The 23,074-nt window shown below is 42.0% G+C and overlaps 1 protein-coding gene across 4 annotated transcripts; it reads left to right on the forward strand.

Moving 5' to 3' along the window:
* Positions 1-62: 62 nt before the first annotated feature.
* TTC4 (tetratricopeptide repeat domain 4) lies at positions 63-12,264 on the forward strand. Of its 4 annotated transcripts, none has more exons than XM_054980913.1 (10): positions 64-248; positions 1,884-2,001; positions 2,239-2,400; positions 5,318-5,395; positions 6,352-6,476; positions 6,586-6,672; positions 6,786-7,000; positions 7,902-7,983; positions 9,164-9,246; positions 11,375-12,264. In XM_054980913.1, the coding sequence occupies exons 1-10, from the start codon at positions 141-143 to the stop codon at positions 11,475-11,477; spliced, it is 1,161 nt and encodes a 386-aa protein (XP_054836888.1). In that variant the 5' UTR covers positions 64-140; the 3' UTR covers positions 11,478-12,264. The 4 variants fall into 4 exon arrangements, with proteins under 4 accessions (XP_054836890.1, XP_054836888.1, XP_054836889.1 ...); XM_054980914.1 differs by lacking the exon at positions 64-248 and adding an exon at positions 258-424; XM_054980916.1 differs by lacking the exon at positions 64-248 and adding an exon at positions 323-456.
* Positions 12,265-23,074: the final 10,810 nt, after the last annotated feature.

The following is a 23,074-nucleotide window of genomic DNA, read 5'->3' on the forward strand; positions in this document are numbered from 1 at the left end:
CAGGCGCTACCGCCAGCGTTCTCTTGTCCTCGCGATTCTTCGAGGAGGGAAGCGCCGTCGCCGCCTTCTCTGCCGCTTTCCCACTCGGCGCCGCCTCCGGAAGGGCGGCTCGCTGCGGCGGCCAGAGAAGAGAATTCCGTATGGCGGAGAATGAGGGCGACCATGAGGCTGACTTGGACGCCTTCCTGGACAAGTTCCGGGGCCCCGAGCGCTACGAGAGGGCCTTCAGCCCGGAGACCTGGGAGCAGGTGGGCTTCGGGCGGGGGAGACGAGCCTTGTGGAGGCCCCTGTGCGTCACCGCAGCCGCGCCATAGCTTCTGAGGAGACGGCCGCAAAGGCGGAGGGAGAGGAGGCAGCGGCGACTTGGGATTGGGAAGCGGTGCGAGGGGCAGCCTGAAATTATGCTGGCCAGAAAGATGCCGAGGCAAGTCGGGGCGACCAGCTAAGAGAGAGGAGGTGCGACAGGACTTAATGGGGGCTAGTGCACGGGGAAGAGTTGTAGGGAGTTGTGAAACGGGAGGTCCCCAGTTCACATCTCATTTCTCCGGCGAAATCATTCGGTAACTTAAACTAGCCGTCGGCTCAAAGCCTGCTCCCTCTACCTCATGTAATATGATGATAATATTAATCTGTTTTACAAAGTGAGGTTGCTCAGAATGTGGATGTAAAAATCCTTTAAAATGCTCACCGTTATTAATAGAGATTTTGAGAGACAGGCCAGCCTTGAACTCTGTTTTTAAGTTCAAAGCATATGAAGTGACAACAAAAACGACAGGCTCTCAAAAATGTGTGCCTTGCAGCTTTCACCATTAAATAACATCACAAATCATCATACACATCCATAAATAGAAACCTGACCGACTTCTGGGCATGGTTGAGACCAAGTGATGCACATACAATGCAGTCCTATACAGAATTACTCCAGTGTAAGCTCAGTTGGGTTTAGACTGGAGTAAGTTTGCATAGGGTTGTGCTGATAATCATCTGGTTGGGTTAAGAATTCCCAGACTCTCAAGAGTCCTGGAGATTACAGGAAGTGTACACAAGACTGCCTTTTTTATTTCAGATTGAGTAGTCTGAACTTTCTGCTGCCCTTTGATTCATAAATGTTGCCTTGGATCAGAAATCCTACTTTCCGTGTAACTGGACTTGAAAGAAATGGGAACTTCCACTTGTTCATAGCTTTGTAAATTCAGACTGTTTAAATATCCATGTGAAAGGTTGCTCCTGATGTTACATTTCCTTTCTTAAATATTTAAGTAATGGTGAAGTAGAGCAGTGAGTAAAAGTGGTGGTAAAATTGTCATTCTGACAAAGGCTTCAGCTTTACACCATTTTTATCTAACTATGTTTTAAAATGTGAGTTGGAAACAGCCCTTAAATGATCTTGATATGTGCCCTGAGGAGGAGGAAATGGCTTGCCTACTGTCTTGGGAATAAGTTACTGGAACTGGAGGCCTGTGCATGAAGTCCTCCTGTCTTGATAGTTTTATGGGTTGGGTTTGTTTTGTATATGTAAATGAAGACAGACAAGGGAGTCTGCATTTACATGACAGGGATAAGTTTTGAATGTATCAAGAGCGTATAGTAATCATGGACTTACTTGCCTTGACAGCCAAAGACTCTGAATAGAGGCTTTAGAAAGTACCAAGGGCAAAATCAAATGTATAGTGAGCACACACACCCCTCGCCGCCCCCCGCAGATTCTTCAGATAACTCAAACTCAAATGAGCGGTACATTTTGTAAAAGAGTTTTGAATTCTTTTTCTTCCTCTGCAAACTTGAGCTGCATGCATTTGATAGATATCATTATGACTGAAAGCTGTTGTAAGCAAGGCACGGACAATTCTATCATCATTATTTTACGTTTTTCCTGTTGGTAGGAATTTGAGAAGATTCCAATGTTCATGAAGAAAGCCCCCTCTGAAATAGATCCTGAGCAGAATCCTGACCTGGCATGCCTTCAGTCTATCATTTTTGATGAAGAGCAAACTCTTGAAGGTACCTTTTATAGTTTCTGCTTGTCTGTTATAAATTTAAACAATGGCTAGAACTTGTAATGTTCTTCAATACTTTTTCCAAGAATCCAATAACATTCTTATTTGACTGTTGTAGGTAGTGTGGCTTCTTTATTTTGGTAGCCACTGGCTTTTACAGGTGCTGAAGTAAATGGGCAGAGGAGTCTTCTAGTGATTGCCTTTTTAAAGTTGATGATGTTTCTTTTATTTTTATGATCAGAGCAAGCAAAGACCTATAAGAACGAGGGCAATGATTACTTCAAGGAAAAGGATTATAAGAAGGCTGTGATATCATATACAGAAGGACTAAACAAGAAATGTAGTGACCAAGAATTGAATGTAGTGCTTCATACTAACAGAGCTGCAGCCCAGTTTTATTTGGGTAATGTAATGTATTAAACGTTGTCTTCCTGTGTAGCAAAAAGAACATCAAAGTTTCCCACCTTTCTTGTGTATATCAGCAATCACAAACTTATTTTGAAATACTTTTAAAACAAACATGTAGCTGCTAAATAGCCATATCTGAAGAGATAAATATTAAAATATTCATATCTGAAGAGAAAAATATAAAAAAGCTGGTGTGCATTCAAGAGTTTGTCTATTGAGTACACTCAAGGAATAATTAAGAGACCTCTACAATCACATCCTTGTCTGTAAAATGGAACCAAAAGGAGTAAGAATTGTTTCGAAATCCAGTGGAATTATCCATTGAATCACTTCATTTTATTTTCTAAATTTATATCCTTTTTAAAAAAAAAAATTGGTACGGTGACAGTCACAATGTATTTTTGTTAAATGTTACTTTAATAAGCATATAAAATCTTAAAATCCAAAATACACATAAAAATACCAAAAAGGACAATTTCTATGTTGTCAGGGGGTGCTCTACTCTCCAGACAATAGTCCAAGAGCCATAAGCATGTTTTAACACATAGACAACTGTTTAGGCACCATAATAAAAGAGTAAAGTCTTCCAAATTACGTTGCACATGTGCTGAAGTATTTCATGCAAAATGTATATTTGTATAAAGGTAAAGGTACCTTCAGTAATGACTCGGTCCTTGCACATCACGATGTTTTCTTGGCAGACTTTTAATGGGGTAGTTTGCCATTGCCTTCCCCAGTCATCTACACTTTACCCCCAGGAAACTGGGTACTCATTTTACCAACCTCAAAAGGATGGAAGATTGAGTCAACCCTGAGCCGGCTACCTGAACCTGGCTTCCGCTGGGATCGAACTCAGGCCGTGAGCAGAGCTTCAACTGCAGTAGTGCAGCTTACCACTCTGCACCACAGGGCTCTGTTTGCATACAAACTAAGAAAGAGATTAACTTTAAAGTGTGGCCTGTATTTCTTACAATTTGAAAACAGTTATCTTACAGTTGAAATAATGACCATAGCTATTATCATATATTTATTAAAGTTCAATAGAACCAACTGAGGCCTGATAGAGTTAACCTTTGGACCACAATTTGCCCATCCTCTTAATAAATCACACCCCTTATTACAAAAGCTGGATATCCCATGTACAACTATATTCGGTGGGAAATTGAAGAAAGGTTACAACAGAAAGGGGTTCTTGATTATCTTGTAATCTCCAAAGATAGGCATTAAAATGGTGGCTTAAAACACATAGCCCAAATCCCTAAAAGTATGTAGGTGCTTGTGCATGTGTGCTTCCCTCATGCTGCCTGCAAATGTAGCTAAGAGGTACAAGGCTACAGCCAGGAAGGTCCGGATAGGCTGAAGACTCAACCTGAGGCCCAAAAGCAAGGGAGGCAGATGGCCAAGAAAGGGGCCCATCCTCAGCCTCCCCTCCCCCAAAAGAGGACTCTTCAAGTTTTAAAAGAAATATGAGGAAATTTTGTTGGCTGAAGCTAAATGAACATGGCCTGCTGACAGACAAGAGAATTTCCTATCATGCATGCTGAGCTCCTGGGACCTGTTACCTACCTTTCCACAGAGCCAGTATGAGCAAAGAGAGTTCATCAGGCAGCTACCAAGCCTTTAAACATAGGGGGTGGGGCTTGACCTTGGAGTATAACATCCTTTAGACTCACATTCTTAGTTTACACTCCCCCCTCCTCCGGTTATATGCACATCCCAGTGTAGATGTTCTTCTAGCACCTCAGTACTTTCAGTAGAATGCACATCTTAGTAAGTGTATTGAAAGTGATGGAGTGCCAGTAATGGGATGCAGATTTGCATGGATGTTCTGATGCAAAGTGGCAAAATTTTCCTGTATATGCACTTACAGTTTATGGTCAGATATTTTTTAATATGTTCTAAGAACCAAAAATCACTCTTACATATGCAGACAGAAATTTTCTTAAGGTAATACAGACAACTAACACAAACCTTTGTTGATATCATGCTTTCCCTTGCCCCAGCTCTCCCCCTCCCCCCCCCCCCCAGTGAGACCCCTCACTGGTACATTGCACCACCTGGAAGGTTGGGAAGCACATGGCCTTTTATTTCCAGTGCTCTGCAAAGTGGGATGCTGGAGTCTGTCTTTGTTGCTTTCCACCAACCCTGAGTATCTCCCCCACCCCTTGTGTTGAGAGCCTGCCCTTGTGACTGAGCAGCTGCCCAGGTGTACAGTTGCTTCCAATGGGTATGTAATAGTGCTGACAAGCAGTTTGGGCATACAAGATGAATCAAGGCAATACCCTAACTAAAATAACTTTGTTACTTCAAAAAGCATAACTTTTGTTATACAGGGACAAGACTAAGATACATGCTAATGAAAACAAAGACACAAAGAATAGTTACTAACTAAAAGGAACATACAGCTTCTTCAGATCAGCTTCAACATGGACACTAACAGCTGAGTGTATTGTAGCCACCTGCAAGTCCTTGCAGACACACAGGTGTGTGTGCACACAGACACAGGGACAGCACCTTTTTAGAGTCCAACCCAAGTGTGTTCCAAGGTAAACTGACTAATCTGAGGTTAAGATACTGGACTCCAAAAGCCCGCCATTCCACTATTCCAGTCCTAAAGCATTAACTCATTAAAGAGATGGAGGTATTTTCTCACAGAGCTTTCTATAGCCACAAAATATAAGTAGTATAGGAATTGCAGGTAGTTGGTGAATCTCATACCATATTTGTAGTATTACCTCTACTTTTTATTGCTCTCTTTAATTGAATGACTTTTGTCAAACATTTGAATCTTCTGTCTTTTGTGATAGTATGGTCTAATTATTCTTAGGAAATAATCTTGTCCTCGTACCTCTCTGTATAGATAACGTTTTAAAAATATAATGATCTACATTTTCTTGTTGTGGTTTGTTTAGGCAACTATCGATCTGCTCTCAGTGATGTTATTGCAGCAAGAAAGCTCAAATCCAACCACCTCAAAGCAGTTGTAAGAGGTGAGACAGTCTGCTGGGTTTTGTGGCAACAGTGGTAAATGGTGGTGCTGCTGATATCAGTAACAGCAAGAAATACTGTTTACTTTGTTTAACAGTGAAAAAATGGTGGGCTTTAAGGGAAGCTGTTCAAGAGAAAAGTTTTCAAAATGTTATGAAATCTTTTGAACTCTGTAATGTGCCTTGAGTCTGAGTGAGAAAGGTGGGGTATAAATAAGCAAAATAATTAAATAATAACATAATTTACTACAAGTTAGAGTATACTTTTGCCTACTTTTAATAAACAGAAAGCAGACAGCAGAAACATAGGAATCTGGAAGGGATGTTCTTTAGAATAGGTCTGTGACAAGCAAGTTGTCCCAACTCTCTTTGTCTTCATTGTTCCATTTTCTGCTTTTGCTCTTAGATTGCAAAGATACCAACCAGCATAAATCATCTAACCATTGTTTGCCTTCTTAAAGCTAATAAGCCTAATTAAGCATATGAGATACAAGGAAAAAGGATAATCTCCCCCTCATAGCACAGCTCCTCACTGCAGTTTTCCCGCATCCTACAGGGGTTTCTTTTTTGTCCGTGCACGTTCCCAGTGCCTGATTATAGCCTTTTCAGGTGTCTAAGAGCTAAGCTACAAGTGATGCCTGACACAGGTTGGACACTTGTCAGCTTCCCTCAAGTTTTGGTGGGAAATGTAGGCATCCTGGTCTTGCAGCTGTAATGGGAAGCCAAGCTGTAAAGCCAGGATGCCTACATTTCCCATGAAAACTTGAGGGAAGCTGACAAGTGTCCAACCTGTGTAAGGCGTCACTTGTAGCTTGGCTCTAAGACTGTTGGAGGAAAGGGGAAGATAGGAGACCATCTGCTTCTGTTACCAGAAAGGTGACAGTTAACACCTCTGCATTGTATCCTGCTGATAATGTGTATATTCTGACATGTTCTAAAGTTCTTTGTTACTTTTCCAGGAGCCCTGTGCCATTTGGAACTTCAGCATTTCTCTGAAGCCATGATGTGGTGTGAGGAGGGACTAAGAATAGATCCAAAAGAAAAGAAACTCCTAGAAACAAGAGCTAAAGCTGACCGACTAAAGGTTAGGCGGGGTGGACTCCACTGTGAATACTGTATCGTTTTTTTGAGGTGGGGAGTGGGGGGGGGTCATTGATTTTCATTGTTATAATGTATCTTTGCCTCTTTTGCAGCGTACTAAAGAGAGAGATTTGAGAAAAGCCAGACTGCAAGAGAAGAAGGAACAGGCTCAGAAAGATTCTTTATTCAAAGCCATCGAGGTAGCATTATTTTATTTAAAAAGACCAGTTGAAATATGTGTGTCTTTAGATGCATAGGTCCTTGTCTAAAAAGTGTATGTGTGTTTCCCCCCTTTTTCATTCTTCTGATACAGGATCGCAATATCAAATTATCACCAGTATCTTCTAAGGATGGCAATGTAATATCAGCAAGCCTGGCTGAGATGTCTTTAGATGGATTTAACTCAGAGAGTGCTATTGGTGCCAAGGTCTGTCTAGACGAAAATGGCAGCCTTTCCTGGCCAGTGTTGTTCTTGTATCCTGAGCATGGGCAGAGTGATTTAATTTCTGCTTTTCATGAGGAATCCAGGTTTGTTTTTTTAAAAAAATGATGCCACGCCAAACATCATAAAAAGAGTGACTTCCAACATGCTTCCCCTTCTGAGAACTGCTTGTACATGCCGAGGCTCTGATGGGATATGGACTGCCTCTATATGGCTAGAAACAGCAAACCCTGTTTGCTGAAAGGGATAGCCCACTCCCTAGCCTGAAGGAATAGCAGTATGTCAGATTGTCCTGGAAGAGCACTATATACATCCCAGTATCCATTACAGCTCTAGTGCCTGCACTGAATCAGTGCTGGAGGATGAATGCAGGGTTCTGTTCCTGTGGTGAGGAATTCTAACTCCTAGCTTAACACCTGGCCAGGTGTACATGTCTCCATGGAGAATTGGACTTTGTGACGCATTAGGCAGTGTGAAGCTTTGGGTTTTGCTAGTTCTTCAAGTTGTCGCAGGTTAATGCGTGGAAATAACATTGCAGTACAGCAGGGGGCCAGGAAATATGACAGTCAGAGGGAGGATGGGTACGAGAGGTGGGCCATGAGATGTTATAAGGAACTAAATTTGATCTCCCATCTTAACTGAGCATTTTGTCCTGGGTAGTTTGTTTACCAGTAGTTCAGTGTGTGTCTACATTATGTGATTCTCATCCACAATAGTGACTGTGGGGATAATATGATAGGAAAACTATTTTGGACTAGTTGATTACAACTAAAGGAGAATGGCTTTACAATCTTGCCCTTAACATGTCTATTAAAGAATTCAAGAATGTAAATACAGTGTTGGTTTTTTAACATTAGGTTGAGTTGAATGTATTACAGTAGTATATCTTAAATTTTGTACTAATAGTTGCTAAAGTATCAATACAATGCTAATGGGAGGGTTATGATGTGGCTATAGGGGTGTTACATAATGTGACATCTGTTTCAGATTTATTGAACATTTAATGGTCATGTTTGAAGAGCTGCCTCCTTGGGATACAGAAAGAAAATATTATCCTAGTCAACTAGAGGTAGGAAATTGCACTGTCTTGAAACTGGCATTTGTCTAGCTGATGTTTGAAAAGTACTTTTACTTAATTATAAAAAGCACATTTTCAAGTTTATTATGGAGGTTGGAGTTTTTTTGTTTGTTTAACCTCTAGCTTGTCTTGTGCTCCTCTTTGCTTTTTCCTTCTCCTTTGCCTTGGGTAGATCAAGCCTTTTACAGGAAAGAATGCATCTTCAATTCTGTGTTTATACTATGCCTGGCACATTAATGGCACTTGATTTAAAAAATGGCAGTTCTATGAACTTTATAATCAAGGCTTTAAGGACAGTATCATGGTGTGAAAAACTGCCACATTAAGTCAGCTGTTAAGATCTTAGGAAACTTCCCCTTTGTTATCAGTGTATTTCCTGTATATCAAAAATATCAGTCTTGGAAGGAGTTGCTCCAGAGAGCATTCTAGGAATGCTTCTGATGTTTGGCTGTGATACAATTTCATTAATAACATTTGGTAGAGATCTTTGTAGAATTGGTTTGGCTTTTTTAAAAAAAATAGTTCCAAGTCTTCAATTGTCACTCAGTAAAATATGAAGAAGCAATAGTAGTTTGTTGGAAACATTTCCTATCAAAAAATTGCCTGTTACATAGATTTCAACAGTAAGTAAGAGGCATGCCTCACGGGAAGAGCTGCACCACCTGTTTTCTGATGCTGGTTGGCAAGGGTGGCGTTTTGGATGATGGGGTGAGGCTTACTTTATCAGACTGTTAAGAGCTTGGGTGTTTGGTTAGTAGATAAAAATGCTTTTTTCAAACTGTATGCATCTCAGAAGTTACCTCTTTCTTGACCCACTTGACCTAGCCACACTGATCCAGTACCCTGGATCAATATGCTGCTACAGTACCCTGAAGGATCAATTATTGTAATGCACTCCACGTTGAGGCAACAGCTTGGAAACTTCAGTTGATTCCCAACCCATATACCTTCTGCTGGTTTATTACCAGATCCACAAACCAACCAAAATAAACAGCAGTGACAAACTAATGATGTTAATTAGTCACATCCAAAAATCTTTCAAATTTTATGCTGTCCAAAACAAGCAAAGCTGCAGATGTTCCACTGAATGACCCAGATGAAAGTCTTAAGCAAGTCTTAAGGTATGTTGCTGGTATATGTTAATCTGTTTTTCCCACTTTACTTTGCCTAGCTTTATTATGAGGATGAGGAAAGAGAAGAGATATACCAGATATGCACCCAGTCCACATTGTTGCAAGCATTGCAACACCAAAGGTGAGATGCTGAGCTGGAAGCTGTATGTTAACAAGTACCAGGGGAGCAGGGTTCACATACTCGTCAATCAGAGGGCTGCTTTACGTAAGGGTAATCTCATTTGAATTTAGCAGGTCCCGATGGTAATAAGTACATCATGTAGAATATAACAGCTTCTTATACATAAAATTGCAAATGTTTAAAAAATGGAATAGTTGATTAATCTCAGTCTGTCTTGTGATGGGGCTAGCCCTAGACTGGCAGTTACCTAACTGGATAAAGTATAGTTTTCCTTCATTGCATCCTGTTTATATTTCCCTTCATTCCCTACCACTACCAAATGTATAGGTTCAAACCCCCACTAGCCATTTTTTAAACTGTTGAACCTCTGAACATGCACAAAATACTAGCAAATGAATGAGCAGTTAAACCAGTGGGTTGAGGACACCTTTTGACACAGCTTTGTTCTTACCACCAACAGGGAACCACTTCCTAGAATACACAAGACCAAGGGAGCGCACAACCACACGCAAGGAAGTCACAACCACACACAGTTTATACAGTGTAATTCCAATAATTAAATCTCATAAAGTCCCAAACTTACAGAACCATAGCGCCCAAATTACAGACCAATAGAATACAGAACCAACATCCAGTGTGAAATCCGGTTCGATATGACTTTCATTGATGCGGGATAAGTTCAATATCTACCGCTAATGCGGGTTGTAATTACAAACAAACTGTCCATGGATTATCGATGGTAGCAGCAATGCCACAATTAGCTAATTGTGGCTACTAAATTCACTGAAAGCAGTGTCCACGACAAGGGCAATATCCGCGGTGACGAGCTTAACCAGTCTCCTTCACTTTCACTCGTTTCAACCCACTACCTTCTTCAGGCCGTTATATTATCAATATCTTTTTCCGCAATTTTAGCCTCCAATATGGAAAGAACAATGACGCAATGGGACAGGTTAAGCTCGTTGGGACTTTATGAGATTTAATTATTGGAATTACAGCTTTGTTCTTAACCAAAGGAAGATTTTTATTGTACCACATTGGAATATAAAAGACAGAGAGTACACAATATATAGGAAGTTATAGCACACTGTGGCTATCAGCTGAATGTCTAGGTACAGCACTTGAGTTAGTAAAGATATCTTAGCATCCCTCAGGATGGGTGCACATCCTTTGGAGAGTCAGGAGGTAGAGAGAAGCCTCTCTCCTAACTCTTCCACCTATTCAAGATGAACCACATGCCACAACAGACTGCAGATATTTTTAAACCTTTTTTCCAACAGGTAGATTCCCTGCCCCCCCAAGTTAGGATCAGCCTCTCTAGGCACCATAGCATCGTCAAAGCTTTAGTCATATCACCTGTGGATCCCCAATTTTATGATGCCACCAAAGGCTAGAAAAGAATAAATTCCTCCATATCAGTATGACAGTTAGAAAATGGCAGTGCCCAGGTCTCTTTTATGGTCTCTTCTTCCTGAGATTAGTTTGCCCAGGGCTGAAGTCAGAAGGTGAATTTAAGTCCAGTTTGATATTTAAAGGCCTGTTTGATATCCCTTTAGATTAACACCCCCGTACTGGCAAGCTGCTTGTATTTTTGTTGTAAATCAGGTACTAAAGCTAAATTAACTCGCAGGGTGCGCCTACTTGATCTTCAGGATGCTACATAGTGGACATTCGGATGAGATTGTTTATATTTCTGTCCTACTAAGAGTTCAGAGAGCGCTGCAAGTCTAACGTTTGATGTAACAGTAATTTCTGCCGTTAAAAACAAAAAATAGACATTGATTGTAGGGTAACAAAATATCCATACACAAGAACAGTTGTTAAGACTTTCTTGAAGTTAACATTTGAATAAGCAAGGGAGAAGATGGTTTCAGGCAAGTAGCTGTGTTGGTCTGCAGTAGACAAGCAAGGTTCAAGTCCAGTGGCACCTTAAAAACCAACAGTTTCCAGGTTGTAAGTTTTTGAGATTCAAGCTCCCTTTGTCAGATATGAGTAGGAATGAGTCTTTTTATCCTAGTCAGAAGGTGGGAAGGGTGTTGCGATAAAGTACGATGGGATAGGGATGTACAATGTGAAATATAATTCGCTTGAATGGAGAAGATGGTAACTTTTCTTTCTTTCTTGGCAGGTACTTCGTGAAAGCTGGGACTCCTATTTTTTTTATTTTGGTAAAACTTGCTCCTTTCTCTAAAAACTACTTTGGGGGGAAGAAAGTTCACTGGCTTAAGTGAATGAATATGAACCATTTTAAAAAGGACAAAACAGCACGTACTGTGACAGGCACTCTTAGCTTTCTAAACTGGAAAGACTGGTACATCTGGTACGTTTATGCTTTCCTTTATCATGCTCAAGAGGACTGTTGATTAGAACTTGTCCTGCCAGTCCCATAGGAAGGAATGTGAAAGATGGAGTATTAACAAGACTGTAGAACTGGAACCAGCATTACATTCCCTCATTATACAGTAATTTACAACAAACAAACACACCCGTGTGGACGCACATGCACACAGAGAACACCAAGCAGTACTTATGTTAATCTGGTTTTCAGACAGAATCTGGTTCTCTCTCAAAGTACACAACCTGACCTTTTTCTGTTAAATCATGTTTTACCTGAGAAACAATTGCAGGCATTGATTGGTAATTCTATAGCTATATGTGCCATTAGTTAAATATATGTGTTTGAAGGAACATCTGCCATAGTTTTATCCAGTGCAGTAAAGCCATAACTGGAGCTAACAGTCCTGACAAGAATGTGAGGGACTGCAAGCCCCTCTGCTGTTAGTGTCCAGCAGTTTTATACAGAACAACAGATGGAGTGTCTGATTGTTCACTGCAGGGAGGATTAAAGCACAGCTGTGGCTATCTTATGTTCTTTAGGCAAAGGTATGTGGGGCTCATTGTTGAGAACTGTGGTTTTATTGACTTTTTGTTGTGCTAAGATTTAAGTTGACCTGTTGTAAATACAAACATGTTTAAACACAAGATGAAATGCAACACATTAAACATACTTAAAATATGCTTTCTGAAAGAAATGCACCTCTTGATTCAGTTTACTGGCTTCTGCTTTGATAATAACCCACTTTATCTGCAGGTAATAATAATTAGTAAAACACCATGTAAAATTATAGAGCAGTGGTACATTCTTGGTGGGTCATGGAGCCACACTCCCAGTTCCCATCAACCAAAGAACTACATGACTACTGTATGCTTTGCACACCACCACTGATATGCACAAACAATACATAATATAGTCCTTTTAATCACCTAGTTACCATTCACCACTACTGTGAATGCTTTTTAATGAGCTACTATTCAACAGTGGTGTGCCCCATTCTTCCACCTTATTCAACTGCATATGTTGACCCCGCCTCCCCTACATCTGCACAGCCTTAATAGAATTGTTGTGGGCAAGTTGTCTTGTGTTTCAAAAATAATTTTTTTTACCCTGGGCCCATAATAATGATTAAATTATTCCTATTTCAAAAGAAATTGCCCGTTTTCCTGGAACGTGGGGTAAGTGTTATGGGGAACAGTACTCAGAAGAGCTACAGATGTATGTCAAAGAGCCGCATACAGCTCCTGAGCCACCAAGTATCACTGTAATAGAGTAATGATAATATATGCCATTGTTCCATATTTCTGTGTAGTTTTTTTTGTTTGTGAGATATTTGTTACTAATGTGGTCAACATCCATAGTAAAATTAGCATTAGCTAGTAATAATGGACTTCATCCTGTCTGAATACATGATTTTTTAAAATGCAGCTAGACTTCAGGCATGTCACACATAAAAACTCCACAAAGAAGCATAACATTAAATTGTGGTGGTTTCTTTTGTTCCTTACACCTTTAACTTTTTTCTTTTCCTTAGAAGTGAATTGGTGCAAACTTTCTTCATATATAGATTAAAATATGGCCAGGTCAAGTAGATTTGTATATATAAATAACTGGAGGCCTGTGATCCAGGTAAGCTCTAAAGCATTTTGTTATTTCTGGTCAGATAGCCCAGTTGTGGACTGCTTCCACACACAGCTGATTCTGTGTGTAGATCTTGTTCTTGATGGCACTGCGGAGGCAACAGAAGGTCTATGCAGTAGTTTTCCTTGAAATCTACCTTGCCCAAATTCCATGTAGACAGCAAATATAAAATAAATAAAAATAAAATCTGAATATGGGGTCACTGTGACTCTGCCAGTCACTTCTTGCTTTAGGTCTAGCTTGGAATTGTAAGAGTCATATAAATGCAAGATCTCCATCACATATGAAAGGTATGGTGGTACAAGCCAGCATACCACCAAAGATGCATAATATTGAAGTGTGGGTTTTCTTCTGTCCTTGCATCTTTAACATTTTTCTTTAGAAGTGGAATTGTGCAAGCCTTTTTCACATGTAGATTAAAATTTGGCAGGGACAAATAGCTTTATATGTATAATTAATTGGAGGCCTAGGGTGACACGTGTCTGAAGAAGGGAGCTCTGACTCTCAAAAGCTTACACTCTGAAAATCTCACTGGTCTCTAAGGTACCGCTGGACTCAAATCCTGCAGTTCACTCTCTCTTTAGGAAGGAAGAACCACCCACATTTTCTGAAGTTATTTAATAAATACTTTTTCCATGCAGTAAGCATAGCTTGTTAAGCACTCGGTAAATGAGCAGCCAGGCTGTAAGTATCTTTTTAAAGCATAATTTTCATGCTGAGGAAGACAGGGATCAAGGGAAAGATTTAGTTTAGAATGGCATTCTTCATACACTATCACTAGAGATGGCCACAAACCAAAATACGAACCAAAGTTTGTCATGAACCAAGCTTGTTGGTGGTTTGCGATCCAGAGCCCATTTCTGGCGAACCACAACGAAGTTTAGGCATTTGTTTTTAGGTTTGTCACTAGAGGTGTGCACCCCCTTGGGTTTCCCGCTTCGGGTTTACTGAAGCTCAAAGCAGCACTTTTCTTGCCATTTGCGAACGGCAAGAAAAATGTTGCTTTCAAATTCCTGCCACTTTTCAGCTGATGGGAGAGGGATCCCCCATCAGGTGAAAAATGCTGCCAGCGTTTGAAAGCACCAATACTTTTTCTTGTGCAGCAATAAAAGTGTTGCTGCTTTCAAAAGCCTGCTGCTTTTTTCAGCTGAGGGGAGGGGGGTCCCTCCTCTCCTTCTCAGCTAAAAAAAGCAGTGGGAGTTTGAAAGTAGCCTTTTTCAGCTGAAGGGAGGGGGATCCCCTGCTGGCATTTGAAAGCAGAAACACTTTTCTTGCGCAGCAGGAAAGGTATTGCTCCTTTCAAACCCTCCTCCTTTTTTCAGCTGAAGGGTTCAAAAGCTTTTTTCAGCTGATCCTCCCCTCAGCTGAAAAAACTGCTTCCAAATGCTGGCTGCTTTTTTCAGCTGATGGGAGATCCCCCTCCCATCAGCTGAAAAGTGGCCAGTGTTGAAAGCAAGTGGCAAGAAAAGTATTGCTTTCAAACTTCCTGCCCTGCTTTTTTACTCGACGGGAGGGGGAGGAGGGGGTTCCCTCCTCCCCCTCTGATCAGGTGAAAAAAGCACCGGAGCGGGACATTTGAAACTTTTCTTGCTATTCACAAATGCAAACAGCTAGAAAAGTGCTGCGGCTGTCCCGAAGTGACAAACCATGAACTGAACAAACCGGTTTCCGAACTGGGCAAATTCATGGTGGTTTGTGGTTTGTCGCTTTTAACGAACCATGAATCACCGTTTTCCCGGTTCATGCCCATCTCTTAGCTATCACTTTGCAAAACTTACATCTGTTCTAGACAGTTACTTAGTAACACTCTAAAAATTTTCTGAACAAGGAGTCCATTCAATGTTAGTAATGTATTATGATGTATAACTGGTCCAGCAGAAACTAGGATTATAGTAAAAAGGCAGCCAGTACAGGGATTTCTGGAAAATGATTATTCAGAGATTTCTGTGGCATAGACTACCAAGAATGTGGTTACTTTACAGTGTTCTGTGGTGGAGTGTTCAGTACCACACAAAAAATGGGATTGGTTCCAAATCAACTAAGTCACCAAGGGATAACCCAGGAACCTAACACTAGCAGTAACGAAATATCAAAAAACTTTAATCACAATAACAATCTCATTCTATAAATATATATACCATAAGAATCATGATACAAAATTGAACAGTGCAGTAATTATACCACACGCTGATAAACGGTCAGTCCAAGATAAGAGCGTGGCTAAATTCCATCCACTCCGAAATTAGACCCAATAGTCCATATATATCTTGCTGTAGTAGACGTAAAATAAATTCTAAGCAATTGTAAATTACTATGAAAATGTCACAGACAGCTGAGTATGCATAGTCCACGCTGGAGCTCACAGTGGGGTCTCCCGATGGATAGTGACAATGGCAAAGCGGCTGATGCAATGTGATGCAAACCGGAGTCCCCAGCGGGGTCTCCCGACAGGTGGCAACGAGCCGGCCAGCTACAATTGCTCGTTTCGGTAACCCTTCTCGGCCTCTGTCATAAAGATGTTATATTTTATTTCAATTCAATATCAATATCAAAGCCGCATTTTATATTTACAAAGCAATTGTTAATGGTCTACTTACATAGCAGTCAAAATCTCTTAGTGAATCGGATCATCCCGACACTTTCCCTCTGCAATTAACGCTAATTCCAAGCAGGTGCTTGTCTGTGGTGCCTTACCCCTTTTATTCCGTAATGTCAACACTTCTTAAAGCGACAATACACACATTCAACTTTGATTGTCAGGTATAATTACAAAAATGCTGTAAAGTTAATTTCATTATTCAATCCATTAGGTGCTAAACAATTCATTCTGTATATCCATTAGGTGCTAAACAATTCATTCTGTATATCTGACAAAGAGATCTGTGGTTCCTGAAAGCCCACGACAGGTGCCACTGAGCTACCCCAGACCCCACCTCTGTAAAGGAAATCTGTTACCTGTGGTAATGTGATAACCATTCATAGTCCCTAGGGACAGATTTCCTTTACAGAGGTGGGGTCTGGGGGAGCTCAGTGGCACCTGGCGTGGGCTTTCGGGAACCACAGATCTCTTTGTCAGATGCATCTGGCAGGAAGAGCTGTGGTTATCGAAGGCGCATACTGCATTGGAATTGGATGGTCTAGCTGTTTGGCTGCTACAAACTAACAGGGCAAACTCCTTTGAAGCCAACTGATACACACACTAAAAGGAGATGTTTACATATACTAGCAAAGGAATGTTTTGATTGCTCCCTCCCCCTTCCTCCCCCTAATTGCCTCTTCTCTCTCCTCCTCTTCTGTATTTGACCAGTCTCTGTATCAGGCATCTGACGAAGAGAACTTGATTCTCGAAAGCTTATGCTACAATAAAATTGGTTAGTCTTAAAGATGCTACTGGACTCTTTTTGATTTTGCTACCACAGACTAACATGGCTAACTCCTCTGCATCTATGACTCTGTATATATATTCTGTAAATAGAGATGAAAAGGTTGAAATCTGTAATATCATAAACTTAAATAAAACTGTTTTTATTTCTCATCCAAGAATCAATCTGATTACACTCAAGAACAGTTATTCAAATACATAAACAATTACACCAGCTCTTTATGGTCAGTACATAAAAACATCTGATTCAAAAGCCACTTAAGGATCAATAAACTACCGTTTCTCTTAATCTGACAAATTTACTCATTCTAATGCGTACCTAAGAGCCAGAGGCACGCTGCTAGATTAGAAAGAATTTCAGCCGGTGGGTGATGTTTTATGAATAGCTCTGTTAGCCTATGCAAATATTTAAACTTAATAAGGTCCTGTTTGCAAAAGTACTCACCCAACTGGGAGTCAATAGACATCTTGTAATTGGAAAACAGTATCTCAAAGCAAGGTATGAATTGACTCCATTTAGCACCCAAAAAAACAACAACCATTCCCATTCAAGCAGCAATGAGCCAAGCATCACCACAGTTAGCATCTGGCTACTATAGCACTGATTCTCAAGTTCTTTTTAGGAATGAAGCTTTATCATTAATTAAAAGGCTATTTACAGCACACAATGGCACATAATCTGGAAGTTTGGTGTAGTGATTAAGAGCAGGGGACTCTAATTTGGAAAGCTGGGGTTGATTCCCCACTCCTCCACTTGAAGCCAGCTGGGTGACCTTGGGTCAGTCAGAGCTTCTTGGTGCTCTCTCAGCCCCACCCACCTCACAGGGTGTTTGTTGTGGGGATAATAATGACATACTTTGTAAACCGCTCTGAGTGGGTGTTAAGTTGTCCTGAAGGACAGTATATAAATCAAATGTTTAATGATAATGATGTCACCTTTGAAGAATACCTACTTCTAGCAGACTGTCAAGCCCAATACAAGGCACCTTCCCCCACTTCTGTAATCTACCAAACAACCCAAAAAGTAATTCCAATCCAAATGTTGGCTACAAGTATTCAAGTAACAGCTATGTGACAGCATTTGTGGGTTAAAGTTGAGTGAAAAAGAAAGGTCGTGGATTTTTTAAGCTGAATGAATTTGAACATAGATGCAGAGGAGTTAGCCGTGTTAGTCTGTGGTAGCAAAATCAGAAAGAGTCCAGTAGCACCTTTAAGACTAACCAATTTTATTGTAGCATAAGCTTTCGAGAATCAAGTTCTCTTCGTCAGATGCATGATACAGAGACTGGTCAAATATAGAAGAGGAGGGAGGAGAAGGGGGGGAGGGTGCAACCCAAATGAAGTGAAGGAACAAATCAACAGGGCCAGACTAGTACCCAGAAACAGCCTGCTCCAGGACAGACCTAAAGGAACTAACAACAGAACACCACTGGTTGTCACCTATAGCTCCCAGCTCAAACCCATCCAACGTATCATCAGTGAGCTACAACCCATCCTGGAAAATGATACCTCTCTCTCAGAAGCCCTGGGTGGAAGACCTTTCCTTGCCTACAGACAGCCCCCCAACCTTAAACGACTTCTCACTCACAACCATGAATCGGCCAGCAGAGTCACCAGCACAGGTACCAGGCCCTGCAACAGACCCAGATGCCAGCTCTGCCCCTATATCTACCCAGGGAATACAATTACAGGACCCAATGGCATCAACTACACTGTCTCTGGCTCTTACAGCTGCTCATCCTCCAATCTGATATATGCCCTCCTGTGCCAACAATGTCCTTCTGCTCTGTACATTGGACAAACCAGCCAACCTCTACGCAAAAGAATAAATGGACACAAATCTGACATTAGAAATGGAAACGTCCAGAAACCAGTGGGAGAACACTTCAATCTACCAGGACATTCCATCAAAGACTTAAAGGTCGCTGTAGTTAAACAGAAACCTTTCAAAAACAAAATCCAACGGGAGACTGCTGAACTGGAATTCATATGCAAATTTGACTTTGTCAAGCTGGGACTGAATAGGGACTATGAATGGTTATCACATTATCACAGGTAACAGATTTCCTTTACAGAGGCGGGGTCTGGGGGAGCTCAGTGGCACCTGGCATGGGCTTTTGGGGACCACAGATCTCTTTGTCAGATGCATCTGGAAAGGAGAGCTGTGGTTATCGAAGGCTCATACTGCATTGGAATTGGATGGTCTAGCTGTTTGGCTGCTACAAACTAACAGGGCAAACTCCTTTGAAGCCAACTGATCCACACACCAAAAGGAGATGTTTACATATACTAGCAAAGGAATGTTTTGGTTGCACCCTCCCCCCCTAATTGCCTCTTCTCTCTCCCCCCTTCTCCTCCCTCCTCTTCTATATTTGACCAGTCTCTGTATCATGCATCTGACAAAGAGAACTTGATTCTCAAAAGCTTATGCTACAATAAAATTGGTTAGTCTTAAAGGTGCTACTGGACTCCTCTTTTTGAATTTGAACGGGCATTCAGGCATGTCTTTCCAACAAGTGGAAGGCATGGTAGGGGCTGCAACTTTTCACTCATTGAAGATTACGGCTTGGTTACGTCGCCCAAACAAGTGGACATGTCTAAACATTGAACGTATGTGAAAATATCTTTACAGGCAGGGATTAGATTTGCCTCCACATTTCTTTTTATAGATGACCCACACTGGCTGTAAAGTAGGTTTGACCGACAATGGTTACCTTGCATTAGCAATTGCGCCCCCCCCCCCCCACACACACACGTGTACAAAAGGTACAACACGCAAAACGGCTTCTAGCGGCACTCCAAAGACCCCTTATCAATCCCGCATAACGGCCACGTCTTGCATTGCTGCTTACAAAAATACGCACGCAAGACTCGTACTCTGTTGGTTAGCATGGATTAAATAGATAGGCAGCCATTGCAGTTTTACGGCCTTTAATGCTCAAGTGCTGTTTAATTGTTAAAGGTTCCCCGTTGGGGGCGTGGCGCAGAGCGCGGGCCTCGAACCGAGGGCGGCGGCCGGTCGCGCATGTGCTCGGCCTGCCCGCAGCGGGGAAAGGAGCTCAAAAGGGAGGGGGAGCACCCACCTCCCACCCCCGGCCTGGCGACTCATCCAGTGGCAGGAGGCAACTGCAAGCGGAGCGTCTCCGCGGCTACGAGGGCAGTTCCTGCCGCCCCCCATCAGCGAGCCCGCCCGCCCGCTCGGCCGCCTGTCTGCCTTGCCGGGCTTTCTGCGAGACCCTCAGTCGGTCCAAAAGAGGAACTGCTGATGCTGCAGGTTTGGCCGCCCGACGCCCACCCCCTTTGGCTGGCTGCACGGTGGGACGAGGCGGGGCGGGACGAAACGCGGCCCAGGCTGGAACTGCCCCCCCCCCCGCTCCTTCCCGCTCAACTTTCTCTGAGCCTGAAGGTCTCGCGCCTCTGCTTGCTGAGCTGGAAGTTTGCAAGAGGAGGCCCCCGGGGTGCCGCCGTTAGGGGAAACGCATCAGTTCCCAGGCACGGCACTTCGTCGCTTTGTCGTGGCCCGCCTGTGTGGGTGGGGAGGCAGCCCACCGTACGTCGAACGTCTCTCTTGCTGGCCGAAGAGTGCTGTGCAACACGGCTGGTGACTGCCTTAAGCCAAGCTCCATATAAGTTTGGTCTGATTTAAAACAAAAAAGATCTGACAGCCTCTTTGGCTTACCTGACGAAACCACGTCCCTTAGCAGACAGATTGCTTAAAGCTTCCCGTGCAAGAAGGCTGCAGGGGTTTGCAAATGAACCAGAAAAACCCTTCGAAGCATGAAATACCAAGGAGCTGGTGTCACCGAAGCAGGGAAGAGTTTTGTGGATAACTGGCTAAATGCAAACGTCAAGGGGGTAGGAATACCATCCCTGCAGCTTTACTTTAAAAAAAATAGCAAAATTGCCTGCTTTAAGACATGGGTTTGCCCTGCTTAGTACTTGGCTGGAAGATCGCCAAGGAAGTTCAAAGTCTCTATGCAGAGGCAGGCAATGGCAAACCATCTCAAAGAGGGCTGTATTGTAGAGAGAGGATTGCAAAAAGATGCTTCACTATGTTGCCTTACACACAATCTGTTGCTTTAAGTATGTACTACCTGTTACTTTGATGTTTCTGGATAGTTCTATGTTGTCTGATGTCAGTCCTTGAATTGCTTATGTTCTGTTTCAGCATTTCTTCAGCTCTGTATTGGAATTTTCCTAATGTTATGTCTTTGTACACTTGCATTTATTTACTCTATGACGTTTATTGAAACGTCCTTGATATTGACTGCTAATATCACGCTATGTAATCTGCCTTGAACTCAGTGAGAAAGGTGGACTATAAATGACATAAATAAATAAAAATAAAACCCCTTGCTGGGGTTGCCATAAGTCAGCTGCGAATTGACCTCCAAGATGCAAAGGGAGGGGAGGCCTGTGAAATCTTTTGAAAGATCCATGGAGTACAACCTTAGCAAATGGAAAGTTTACCATCCTGATGTTTGCTGCCACTCACCAGTTGGGGGAGTGGGCAGTAGGGATAAAGCACTACACACTTGAACACAGCCACACATGAGAATGCAGTGCAGAGAGTGCCACTTGCCTTCTGTCCTCAACAATGGAACCACCTTTCAGTGTCCACAACTTGACTTTCCCCCATAGAAGATGGCTAGAGTAACACAGATGTTCCCTGGATTCCCATTTTGCTAGTCCTGTTCATAGGTTATAGTGAACACATGTGCAATCCATGTACAGTGTATACTTCATTTTTAAACATGTGTGGTATTGCATAATTCTTGTATTGCATTCAATGCATGTACAGCTGATGATGTGATACCAACCCCAGGTCTCTGCTTTGCTTTGTAAACTGACTGCACATTGTTTCTGTTACTAACAAATGTACACATGTGCCAGTAGACTGTGCCCTGGCCTGGATAGCCTAGGTGAGTCTGATCTCATCAGATCTAAGCTAAATAGGGTCAGCCTTGGTTAGTAAGTGGATGGAAGACCTCCAATGAAAACCAGGGTTGCAAAGACAGGCAATGGCAAACTACCTCTGTTAGTCTTTTGCCATGAAAACCCCACTAAGGGTTGCCATAAGTCAGCTATGACTTGAGGGCACTCTCCACCACCACAGGTATGTGTGTTCACTATCCCATGTGAACTGCGTTCTGCATTTTACATGGTGATTGCTCAACACTCACCATATCAGCATGCAAGTGAATACAGCTCAAATAATTTTCCTTCCATTTAAATGTAGGGTGTGTGTGATGGAATGGCAATTTAACTAATTTACCTTTGCTACAGCCTGAGGATTTTTTGTAAAAGGATCTTTTTCTGTACTATCTTTCTGTATGAATATATGGTGATTTAGATACTGCCTCTTGATAACATGTATACATGATTGTAGTAGAGACCTGAAGCTGTCCTTATGTGTTTCACCAGTAATCAGAGCCAGAGTTACAAGTAAGCTACAGTTTAGGGCCTCTAAATACAAAATAATTTACAAAATTTTACTAATACACATTGGGGGGGAATGCTATGGGGCCTTTTAAACTTGACATACTGTAGGTCCTCAGCATGTCCTAACCTGGTCCGAGTCAATGATGACTGCACACATGATGGTCCTTAAAACTTCTATTAGACAGAAGTTACAAGCTCTCTCTAAAAAACCTCAACCCCAGACTGAAAGGTGAAGTATGCTTGTAATCTGTAATTTGGCAAAATCACTGGGGGCTAGCTTATAATGACCAGGGTTATAAATCAGTTAGCCTCAGCCTTCACCCCATTTTGTTCTCTGGTTACAAGGCATTGTGTTTGAATGTCCTGGGTGGGCTGGTTCTAGTTGTTTATGAGTCAGTACTGACCTACAGATTGAAGGGTAACATTGGTCTCAAGGAAATTTAAGCGATCACAACTGTGCCTTGACACAGCCTAGGACAAACTTATCAAGAGGACCATCTCGTCCCTTATGTGTGCCAACTATAGGCCTCAGGCTGCTAGCTACCAGCTGTTATGCCACTCAAGGTGGCCCACCTGGCATCAACCAGAACCCATTCCTTCTCCATTGTTGCTTCTACTCTATGGAATGGGCTCCTGGGGAGGGGGCTTCACCAGAAATTTCAGGTGATGCTGCAGGGCCAAGTTATTTGCTAGGGCTTTTAACAGTGTATAAATTCAAGTATTTTATATGGAAAGGGGGGATTGTTATGTTTTGAATTATGCTGTTTAAAATTGTAATTTGTAAGCTACCTTGAGCCACAAGGAAAAGTGGAATAGAAATATTTGAAATAATAAACGTACTCCTCCCTCCAAATAATTCTGTTGAAATTCTAGTGAAACTTAACTTGGGGGGGGCGGGATCCAGCCTTTTTGTCCTTCCCATTACACTCAGTCTTGCACGTGCCCCTCCTTTCCCTAGTTCGTCTTCTCTTGCCTGACCCATCTGCCTCCTCCTCTCTTCTGGACCTGTTGAACTCTGTACCATCGAG

The sequence above is a fragment of the Eublepharis macularius genome, chromosome 5, assembly GCF_028583425.1.
Source record: "Eublepharis macularius isolate TG4126 chromosome 5, MPM_Emac_v1.0, whole genome shotgun sequence".
Classification (NCBI taxonomy): domain Eukaryota; kingdom Metazoa; phylum Chordata; class Lepidosauria; order Squamata; family Eublepharidae; genus Eublepharis; species Eublepharis macularius.

Bases quoted from the DNA above. Each gene is read 5' to 3' on its own strand.
- TTC4 (XM_054980913.1), top strand. From the start codon at position 141: ATGGCGGAGAATGAGGGCGACCATGAGGCTGACTTGGACGCCTTCCTG. The intron at 249-1,883 runs GTGGGCTTCGGG...TCCTGTTGGTAG, and splicing joins GCCCGGAGACCTGGGAGCAG to GAATTTGAGAAGATTCCAAT. The intron at 7,001-7,901 runs GTTTGTTTTTTT...CATCTGTTTCAG, and splicing joins GCTTTTCATGAGGAATCCAG to ATTTATTGAACATTTAATGG.